This window comes from Notolabrus celidotus, chromosome 11, assembly GCF_009762535.1.
Source record: "Notolabrus celidotus isolate fNotCel1 chromosome 11, fNotCel1.pri, whole genome shotgun sequence".
NCBI classification, from domain to species: domain Eukaryota; kingdom Metazoa; phylum Chordata; class Actinopteri; order Labriformes; family Labridae; genus Notolabrus; species Notolabrus celidotus.
The window spans coordinates 7,089,459-7,101,310 of NC_048282.1; the positions used below are offsets into that span (position 1 = coordinate 7,089,459).

Below are 11,852 nucleotides of genomic sequence, written 5' to 3' on the forward strand. Positions count from 1 at the left end.
AACAGACAGGAAAAAACACAAAGCAGTACTATCACTGATGAAAAGCAGCAAATCCAAAGTTGAAGCGAGAGACTGGGCTTCATGAAAGAATGGAGCAAACAAACAGCTTTCTGAAGAGGCACGAGTGCTTCAAGAGGACTCGTTCCATTCAACGTTTATCTCTACATAGGTTCAAAGAAATTCAAGAGTGCTGCGACTCTTCATCTGAGACGTCCTTTCACCACATTCTGAATAACACTTCAACTTAAACATCCCCCTGCCTTAATCTAAATGAACCAGGTCTAAATATGTAACTGGATCATTGAACAGATCATGAGATGAGCAAGCTTGATCATCTTTTAAGAGGATAAGAAACATTTAGTATTTTGCATGTTTACAGCAGAACATGCTCTGTGATTAAATGTTCTTCCTCTCCTGTCCGTCTTGTTTGATTAGCTGTCGTCTTTCTATGTCTGGGAATGCTGACTCAGAAGAAACTGATAAATATTTTAGCATCGTACTTCATGTCAAAGCATTTTCTCTACAATTCTGTCAAAATTACAACTCTGCAAGGATTTTATATTTACATGACATTCATTTTTCGGACTTTAATATGAACACTGACACGACTATATTTGTTATTTGTCTCACAGCAGGAGTTCAGGCTCTGAGGTGTGAAAATCCCATTTGAACTATTTTGTGAATGTGATTTGCCAGAAATGAGAGAGGAATGAGCCGTATGATCAAATTAAGAGGGGTGAAATAATTAAATCTCGGAAACAGGTGGTATTCATCAAGTTAAAATGAGCGGCTAAAGAAGGGTGTTAGCAGTTAACGTGTTTTACTGACTCAGATTAAAATCTGAAATGGGCAAACCTTCAAGGTACAGTGTGTAGAAATGGGAATATTAAGAACTATCTAGAGGTCAGATTCTAGATAAACTCCCCCTTGCTCACCTGTCCTGTCAGTGAGGCGACGGTGGCTTTCAAGGACAAAAAGATGTGATGCACGATAAGCATGATCCTCTATTTGTCAAACAACTAACAATCCTTGTTCTTTTACGAACAACCACTCTCTTCTTCTTCTTCTTCTTCTTCTTCTTCTTCTTCTTCTTCTTCTTCTTCTTCTTCTTCTTCTTCTTCTTCTTCCAACTGGTGCATTTCATGTGGCCATTCAATCAATAAAAAAAGGTGTATGCTGGTCTGTCTGTTGCGTGCTGCAGTAGAAAAAGATGGCAGCCTCCATTGAAGGAGAGCTGCTCCCTATGTAGATATAAAAGGCTCAGTCTAAGTTAACAAAACAAAGCTATACGCATACCTATGTTCTTCTAATTGCTGCTAAATCCTACACACTGCACCTTTAAAGAGAAGAGAAGAAAGAGAAAAGATGAAAGAGGGAGGTTTAAGACAGGAACTCAGCCTGTAATTTGGTTCGATTATTTCAGGTTACTAAGAATCAATTCGCAATTAATCATTGTTTGGTCTTTGTGATATCACACAATTTTGAAAATGACATTCATTTTCTAAAGCCCCACTATCTCCACAATTATCCAAAACATCCGGTTTACTTGCAAACATGACAAAGAAAAGCTTATTCCAACATTCAGAAGCTGAGGGAAGATAGTTTTCAATTGAAAAATCACTTATTGAATAATCCCCCATCCCTCATCTGCAAACTGACTAATCAGTTAATTGACAAATTGTCCACTTGAATTCTATATACTTGAATTAATTTAATGCTTTATTCATGAAATGATTTTAATTTTTATTCATCAACATACTCCTACCAGAGTCACACATGAGTTAAATTATATAGAACACACTGAAACATCAATTAGATTTGATTTGATCACTTTTTCATTTTCAGACTTGGTTCAGCTTTAAAGTTTTAAAGGCTTTGAGAATTTTTCTCAAAAACATCTTTTATTTCAGCCTTTATACCAATTAATGTATCTCACATTTTATCTCTCAAACTAAACATTATTTCTTTATGTTTATGAGAATAATACCAAGTATAACATCATAAACTATTCATCTGAATAGTCCATCATAAACTCACTGACCTTGTGAGGAAAAAATCTGAGAATCTGAGCTCTAGGTTGGACTTAAAGCAGTTTATATGTCTGTTTCATGCATGTTGGGTTTTAAAAGCTCACTCCTCTCGCTCATTAACTCTGACAATGGAGCAAGGGCCAAAGCATCATAACCTGGAAACCTCAACGAAAGGCAGGCACCACGGACTGCAGCAGCAATAAAATGCCTGTAGCTGAAGAAGTAGAGTGCAGCATGTCAAAGGATTATTTTAGATCCGTATATCTATCATAGAGCAAAAGGTTTATTGACAAACTCAACACATATATAAGGAAGCTCAAGGTGAGCATGCATTCATACCTTTTATTTACTCTGCTTCCCTAACACAACAAGACGTTATCTGGAGATCTCGACTTAACCTGTTTTTCTCTTTATAACACATTAATAACAGGTTTGTTTTCCTGTTTTGACAGGGTAATATTTTGGCATTCTAGAAAACAAATCAATTTCTGAGTAACTGTGCTGTAAAAGTCACTAGTAACATGAGAAAGTAACTAAAGTGTTGTTTCTTTTGTTTTTGCTTAATTACTCTATTTCATTATACACATTTAGTGATGCTAGTAGTGTGAGAGGAAATAACTCATAACATTGTAGCCCTTATAGATGTGATGAAGCGTACATAGTGAAATAATTTAGAACAAAATAAATACTTTGAAACTTTTGATATTCTAAATATATTTTCTAGCCTCAATAGACCTTAAAGTCAAGCGTGAGTCTGCTTCTGAGCAGAGTGAAACTGGCAGTGATTTCAGATCAAGCCTTGGCTGTTCGGACGGAGGGGCTCCTCCTCGCTCTGCTTAATGTTATCTGCACCCGGGTCACTGTTTGCAGCACCGGGCTCTCTGACAGCTAGCTTAGAAGAAGCATTATGTTTGGTTAGGTGCTTTTTTTGGGATCAGAAGTCTTGGCTGAGGACAGAGTTTTCCTTCTTGCTCATAGACTAGAACTCACCATTATATCCTTCTCCTTACCTCCAGGAGGGAAAACTAATGCTGGTATTTCTGAGACAAAAGCCTGATTTTTAACACCTGAATGATCATCAGGTAGTGTGTGTGTTTACAGCAAGCAATATTCTTCCTCCCAGGATGCTACTGTGCTGATGTAGGCGTAACCTCTGCTGAGTCGGATTATTACTCTTGTGAAGTTTTCAGCTATTTTAATTAAATGAGTAATGAGCCCTTTTGAATTTCTGTATTTGTATCAGCTTCATTGAATTTGAAAAGTAACTGAATGCAGGACTAGCTTCCCCAAATATAGGAGTTACAGGAATGCAATATTTACAAAAGTGGTTGAAAATTGTTAATAAAGTTGAATCATAGTCATTCAATGGAATACCAATTTTTAGGATTTAGCTAATCCTTTTATTGTATACAACATTTCAGCCCCTCCTCTAGCATATTTGGGTTTGTCACCAATGACTTTGACATAATAAAATCTAAGGCAGATAAAATGAATATGTGAAAATGTTGAATGTTAATCACACTGTTGCATTATCTCAAACAGGAGGTTAAATAACTCAATCCTGCAAATACAAAGCTAATCCAAATAAGTTTATCCAGGTTCACCCTCTGCAGAGCTCACACCTAATCTCCTCCTCTGCCCAATCTGATCTCACAGCTCTCTCTGTGTTATTAACGACTCAGGACATCAAACAGAAATCTTATTGGACTGAGCATATGCTAGTCAAGGCAGCCGGAGCCAAGTGCATCTCATTACCTTAACACCATTTGACGCGTGCAGCGCAGCAGGTAGCATGTAATAGGACACCAGGTGAGAGAGGCAGATGTTTGACTGACCCCATGCTATACACTTCCTGACACCGCCGTGATCTTCTGCCGCTAAACAAGTGGGGCAGCAGAGCAGTGGAGCGAAACATGCGCTTTATATTAATGTGCCTGCTTTAAAGTGAATATCACCGCTTGATTTCACATGCTATTTGAATACTCTACAGTAGTCCAATCAATATTTATGCTGGCAAACTACTCTCTGCTGAAGTCCAAGGACCTGTAATGGTGCTTAAGTATGCAATTTAATCTGAAGCTGCAAGAAATGAATCAGGAGCGATGGAAAAGAGAAGAGTGGAAGCAGTCGGAGCGACTTCTGGAGATGAGCGCAACGTTCTGCAGTTACTGGATGAGGCTCATTTATCTACGAGCAGTACAGAAAGCACGGTGTTGTCCCAGAGTCAGTCCACAGTTAGCGTTCAGAGGAGCAGCTCTCATATCCTGATGACGATACAGGTCGGACTTTCTGCTCTAAAAAGCTCTTCATGTTCTCAAAAGCGTACCTGTGTTGTTTCCAAATGCAGTGGGGATTTTTAAGCTGCACTGTGCTTGATTTTTATGCAATCCTGAGCACCCAGTGGGGCTGCAGAGAAAGAGAGAGAAAAGCATAGCATCCCCACCAACTGAGAAGCCGGAGATGTGCTCTATTTGCCCAAATTTAATTCTCGTGTCAGGTGTGTACACTACTCCACCCACAGGGAATGACAAATTGAAACTTCTCGTAGCAGCAGTAGGATGGCGCTCCCTCGGGAGGGAGCCCGACATAACACTGTTAGATTGTTTCCTGTCTCAATGGAAAGCAGGGGAGGCTATATAGAGTTTGCTTACGACACATCACAGGACTTCCAGGCCTTTGCAGTTCAATTTTTCTTAAAGTTTTCACTCTCTAACAATCAGCTCTGCCATTGTTTGACATTGCCAAGGGCTGCTTTAAAATAGAAAATATTCCCCTTACATGCTCCCCTGCTGGGACTGACAGTATAATTCAGGTTCTTTCTGCAACATGCTTCGGACAGCAGACATGATGGAGGTGGCTCATGATGGCTTTCTGTAGCAGTGATGCAGCACGGTCTGGGCTGCAGTGATATTATAATGTGGAGTACTCTCAGACAATTGGTTGTGGATGAATACAGGCTTGAGGCATAAAGAGTGATTGTGCAATATGCCTTGCAAAAGCAAACAGTAGCACTGTTGAATGTAATGCAGAGAGGACTGTACAGCCACGGTGACTCACTTCAAATTTTACTCCACTAGCCCTCCAGGATGCCCTCTTTTAATGCAAACACAGAGAAAATGGTTTGCATCAAAAGACTATTATGACTCCCTGTGTTCTGTACAGTACTGCATGTTTGTCTGAGCAGCAGATTTAATATTCAAGAAGAGCCTTCTCAGAAAATCAGCATCATGGCATCAGGCAGAAAATAGAACGGGACACAAGACTGAAGGCACATAACTCCAATCGTTTACACCACTCTGCCAATGATGGAGCAGTTTCAAGCCCGGAGCTTTCCGCAGAGAAAATAACAATGCAGAAATATACTGAGTGTTGCACTACACTCAACCACAAGGGAGGTCAAAACTGACGCCAAAAATGAATTCATATTCAGGGAGCTATGAAATATGAGCTTTGTGTGCTGCCAAATTGATTTAGCTGTAAAAATTCTTTTCATTTTGTTCCATAAAGATGCCCATACTTTTACAGCTCCACCGCCTATAGAAGCAGGCCTCGATGATTTGCTTAGAATTTACAACCAAGGTCATAATCAAAGCGGGGCTCCCTTTGCATGCCTAATGCTGCCTTGAAGAAGACCGGAATGGAAATCATCCTTTTCACTTCAAAAAGTCGGTAATTCTCTGCTACTCTGATTAGTTTAATGCTTGGATGGGTAGGCCCTGCTCCCTGAGTTAAAAGAGAATACCAACTAAAGAGATTTAAATTCATCATTCGGGTGCCCCGTGAAGATCTGCTATCTCCCACGCAAGGGCTGATTTGTTAAAGACGGATAAAGAAGTCGTGCGAGCATGCGGAATATTCTTAGTGTGTTTAAGAATGAAATTGGGATAAGGCACAACGCAAAGAGCAGACTGACTGTGTGAGAGGCCGCCATCAATGGAGCTCTGTTTTGATTGTAGAGCAAAAGTGAATCATTTCAAAACTTAGTGGCACAGCCCGTAGACGTTTCTCATGAAATGTGTGCTGTCATTCCCATCGACAGCTTGTACTGCAGAGCAGATTGTAGTTTCTGCTTCTCAGCTGCGGGACACTGTTTGTGTGCAGAAGCACTGATTGAATTATTCAAACAAATCAAAGTGACACGTTCATTATGACATGTGTCAAGTGATGTAAAACACAACATGCTGTCTGTTGCACTAACATGACAGAGTTTATAACGCTGTGGACTAATTTTAGTTGGATGATTCATCTAACTTTTCCTGATAAATTAATGATAATAGCTCACTTTCTGAATGTTTGATGAATGTTTATCAGGGAAAGATCCTCAACTTCAAACAAAACCGTAAATAAGCTACCTCAGTAGCATACGATGTGATAGCCCAGCAGACAAACACAGCGCTACACATCATAAACATACAGCTGCTTTCATTAATTTTTTGCCTCTTTGGGGCAGCAGTATGAGGTCAACACAACAACTGACACGTTATCTATTTAAAAAGTTGTTCTAATTCAGCAAACTGTTTCCTGTTGACACATTTAGCAGCTACAGAGCAGTGTTAGCATTTATTTATGGCTGTTTTCCTAGACATCTCATGAACGTAAGCCCCATGCGGAATCGACTTTGATATATACCAACTCACAAACCCTGCCTCGGAAGCTGGTTGATTTAAACTGTCTGTCCAGGCATGAGCTTTATATGAGAAGTGGACATATCCAATGCAAGGTTGCTCATCGGTATTGAGAAATTAGGTATTTGTTTATTTTGTCTATTTACGGCCCAGAAGTGACTTTAATACACAGTGCTACACTCTCATCCTGGTTGGCAGGTAGCCAGGACAATGACTTGTCAATCACAGGTAGCCATGCCCTAAAATGTACTCTGTTAAATGTTTTATTATACTCTAACCTCTATTTACAGATCCTATATAAAAAATGTAGAATCTCCGGTCATCTGGAGACAATATATCTATATAAACACATCTCCTCTTGAGGACAGACCTGACAAAGCTTGGCCTTTTTACTTTTGCATCATGATGTTGATATTTCAGCAAATTTAAGATTAACAAACTCTGAGTAAATCACAAGAAAAAGGTATCTCTTTTTAAGCCCATACCACCGAAGTAATTCAGAGTGAAGTCTCTGTGTAACTTACTGTCTACTGTTGAACCGGGTTTTATTGAAAAAGATTAACTGCCGCTACTCCAGAGGACGTAATGGACCAAAAGCGACGTCTGCAATGTAAACACTACATGGAAAAGGAAGTCTTGGCGGAAGGTAGTTTAACGCTAACCTTTGGCTGCACTGGAATTAATTAGAAATAGGCATCTGCTCTAAGAGGCATATATTGCAGAGCATCATCAGATGATAACTGGTTGGTTCCAAAAAAATAGGAAACAAACAAAATGAGGATTTGTTCTTATTCAACAAAGGTTTGAAGGGTACTGAGACCCTAGCCCACTGAAGAAGTGTTTACTGAACTAAGAAGAACTGAAGTAATCATACTGTGCTGGACTTTAATACAATCTTCTGACTCATATATTGCAACCAAACACTCATCCCCAGCTGGCCATGAGAAAGACAGCAGAATTAAGGCAGTTCTGCAGTGACTACACTTTTGAAACCAACCAACCAGTCTGTCACAAAATGTTCACTTCGTTAGCTTTGTTGTATTCTGATGCCTTCTTGCTGAAAATAACGGGGTGCAACTTGAAATTAGATTTGAAGAGAAAAGTTTGTGGGCTGGGAAAAAAAAAAAAAGACTTAAAAGCTCACTTGGCCTAAGGTGAGCTACAGAGAATAATTGGTTCCTTTCTACAAACAAACAACACAGTTATTTGATAAGATATAACATATAATATAAAAATTGTCAGACCTTTAGTTTTCTTCTGTAGAAAACCATAATTAAATGTCATACTGCCACACAGCGTTTGTTTGGCTGATGAAGATCTAGTGCAGGTACACCTTTAGCCATTATTGTCGGCTATACCATCAAAGCTGGCTAAGGACTTGACGATTGTATCTACAAAGATTAAATGTGTTTAGTACACATTTTAGAGGAGGAATCTTTATCTACTCGTTTTATGTTGAAATGCATCCTTGGCATTTGAATTCCTGGAGTTTAGTTGGAGCAAAGGCCAGCTGTCTGTCCACCTCCAACTTACAAATGTGGTTTAAAATGTTCCACCCCTTCTTCTAGCACACACACACACACACACACACACACACACACACACACACACACACACACACACACACACAAACACGCACCCAAAGGTTTGAGGTTGACAAAGCAGGGAGGAGTTGCCATCGTTCTCTGACTGCACCACTGAACCGGAATGTGGTCCGGCGAGGAAATCCAGACATTTCCAAATTTATCGTTGAATAAACTGGCAACGTTGAGAGCGGCTGACAGGCCATTCATCGTGGCAGCCGCTGGCCCAATGGCGTGCGTGGACAGGGCCGCTGCACTTTGATTTCCTGTCCTGACCGCCATGACAGATGGGTTACAGAGTGGGTGGAGGTGATGCAGCCTCTCACCACCACAGGGCTTCACCTCTCTGCCCACCAGTTCAAAAACACTGGTTGCTGCTCACAGGGCCCCCAGGGTCCACAACAGTGGGGAGGGGTGGTCATAGAAAGTGATGGGTGATGAGCAGTCATGAATATTTAGACATACCCTACAAACTGAGACTTCTAATATCTCTGGTGGTCAGAACTCCTACGACAGACTGGCCGGGTCAAAGCAGCCACGTTCAGAGGCGGATTTTCATAGGATTTGAAGATTACAAGGACGGATTAAAAAACTCCATTCTTCATTCTTAAAATTCAGCTCAGAGCTGGAAAGAGGAGTGAAAGACATACAGAGAATGTCAAAGCTCAAATCTTATCCAGAGGTTTCAACTATCACAAGCCTCTGTTTACTCCAGGAACATCAAGGGTAGTGAGGTTCACAAGAGATTGACTGAATGATTTTGTACAATAAGGCACTAATGAGATCATTTTCATACGAAAATGAGTCAATAAAAAATGGCTGAAGGGAAGGGGAGGGTTGCTGTTTCTCCTCGGATAAGATGCGGTTCACGGTGCAGCAATAAGAGCACGGTGACAGCAGCATTTTGGGAGAAAACACTGCAAATGAGAGGCAAAGGGAGCACATTTCAGCGCACAGGCAGTTCATTTTTCACATCAGTGTCTACTTTTGTTCCCGGCAAGCTGCCAAACACATTGATGTAGGCACTATCCCTCCTCCACAGCAGTAATTACGCTGCTGGCCAATGCTTGATTAAAAGATCTAATCTGCAAACTTTGTGTTCAACATCTCCCAACAAGATCCAGTGCTTTAAGCCTGTTTCCCTGTGTCACTGCAACACTGGAATCCAAATTTCTTTTTCATCATGGACAACAGCCAATGAAGCGCAGGGAAACATCCTTTTGCTTTCTATTCTGTCAGGGTGAAGGTGTAATTGCACCAGCGGATGTATTATTCAAGAGGAAAGCATGCCATGGATGAATATAGCCTTAACCCTAGCGAATTTACAAAGCTCTTACGGCAGAAGTCAGGCTTCTTTTTCTGTCTACACTTTAAACTAAAACGAGCAAACCATGTTGCTTTTCCACCTGAAGCTTAGTTTGAGCTTCACAAATTATCATTCCACAGGGGAGCAAAGAGCTGAGATCAGAATTTGGAAAATCACAAGGTTAGTTTAGCAACAAGGTTTGCAATAATGTTTCAAATCCACAGTTTAAACTTTAAAAAGATGTACGTTTTGTGAAGGTATGGTCACTGCAATGTATTACAGGCTCAAAGAAATATTATAATGCAACAAAGGAAAAATAAACATTGTGTCAGGCTGTTTGGTGCCACATCCTCACTGCAGGAATACGATTATTGGAAGACAAAATCAGATTAAAATATAAAAGGGACAACAAGGTCACTGTTATTTGACATAATGTGTACAGACACAACGTCCCTGCAGGGAGGGTTTATTGAAAATTATAGGGCTTTTTTCCTCTGTATGAAAGGATCTGACCACACCATGTGCAGCTGCACCACATTAAAACCCCTTTGAGACAATGATGCAGCTGACAAAGTAATAAATAGCTCTAAGTGTCCTTACCCTCTCTGAGCAGATGGGAGTAGATGAGCCAGAGGAGCAGCAGGCAGCAGAGTGACGCACCTCCACCTGCGGAGAGCGTCTTCACTCCAGACTGCATCCTACACCTTCAGCCTTCTTTAGATTATCCAAACTTTGAACCCCTTGTGCCGCTCAGATGTCAAGCAGATCAGTGGAAGAGTGGCTAATCCAGTGGCGTCTCCACAGCCTGTCGTCGGCATCCATTTTGAGGTTATAATAAAAGAGGGACTGATAAAAATCCCCCCTTGCTTTTCAAATTCCCCCGGTGAGACGCATATCCATCCAGGGCTGATCGGCACACACACAGAGGGTACAGTGTCACCAGATCTGGCCAAGTTTACGCAGCTGCTTCTACAGAGGGCTCGAATTCACAGACTGGCTTCTGCAAAAAAAAAAAACTGGAAGTGTGTCGAGGAAGAGGAGTGAGCAGCAGCAGACCCCCGCAGTTTTGATCCTCACACGGAGATGCTGATGATGCTGGTAGTAAATTTAGCCGCTCAACATCCCCTGATCGCCGCTGTCACCTCTTTCTCCCTCCTTTGCGCTCAGCACGGTTGTTATTATTATTCCCAACCAACTTCTGCGCCGAGCAGAGCTGTGTGTGTGTGTGTGTGTGTGTGTGTGTGTGTGTGTGTGTGTGTGACTCTATAGAGAAACGCGCAAGTTAACCCGCGCAGACATGACGAACATACCAATCAGCACGGAAACTTGTCCTAAAAAAGCATCACTCCAGCTTCCAAAACAAGCATTGGGAAAACAGCTAAAGGCGCAGATGCGTCATATGTGGCCACATATGCACAGCAGCGCCAGCGAAATGTCACGTCAAAACAAAAAACGGCGGGTCTCACGCAGCTCAAGTGCCGCTGGACAAAGCGCACAGTGAGCGCGTCAATCCGGGCGATGCAGTGAAGTTAGACTCAGTTGAAACCTGTATGAGCCTTTGTGGAGGCTCTGGGAAATTGTCAGTGATGATTCCTGGCACCCCAGGCTCAAGCTAAAAAGCTCTGCCCCTCGCAAAGTCAAGAGTTGGTTACAGATGAGTGTGTTAGACCAGCATTATTCTGTCCTAGGCGGCTTCATTTGCATGCAGGCGACGCTGAGGAAGAGGATTTCCCTCCTCTTCAATCCATGGAAAGAAACGCTGCTGCTGCCTTTGCCGCTGCTGCACCCTGACTTGCCTTGAGTTACAATGTTTCCATCTGCTCTCTCTCTCTCCCCTCTCTCACTCTTTCTTAAACACACACGCATACACACGCATACACACACAGTGCCCTAATTCCTTTTGCAAAGTGAAAAAAAAAGTTTGAGCTCCCAGGCTATGAATCCATACTGTAGATGATGATGATGATTCCTGTTTACACAGTTACATGTCCCATCTCAGCCTACAGCGAGACACAGCAGCACCTGCCTCCCTCCTTCATTCTGACTTTTCTCCATGTCTTTATGTCCCCTTTCAAAGCTGGAAAACGCCCTTCAGGGCTGCATGGTATCCAGTTAACATTTAGCAGCACTGCATTCCAGCTGCATTCTGGGAAAGTATGATAGGTCTGTTCCTTCACAGGATTGACAGGTATAGCATGTGCACAGCCTCAGAGCTCCTTAAAAGCAGAGGTTACATTATTATTTACGGCTTAATATCACATCAGGACCCAGGAGTGCACAGGCAGAGTCCCTGCTTGCCCTTGTGGTG

At 41.6% G+C, this 11,852-nt stretch overlaps 1 protein-coding gene across 4 annotated transcripts in view; it reads right to left on the reverse strand.

Annotated features, from left to right (window-relative positions):
- tafa5l (TAFA chemokine like family member 5, like) overlaps window positions 1-11,333 on the reverse strand; it is a 70,022-nt gene extending 58,689 nt beyond the window's left edge. For 2 of the 4 annotated variants that reach the window (XM_034695198.1, XM_034695200.1), the window contains exon 1: window positions 10,145-10,686. In XM_034695198.1, coding sequence (XP_034551089.1) covers window positions 10,145-10,241 — 97 coding nt within the window. In that variant the 5' untranslated portion in view covers window positions 10,242-10,686. Of the gene's footprint in view, window positions 1-10,144 lie in introns of all 4 variants that reach the window. The other 2 variants (XM_034695196.1, XM_034695197.1) reach the window with 2 other exon arrangements.
- Between the last annotated feature and the right edge of the window lie 519 nt (window positions 11,334-11,852).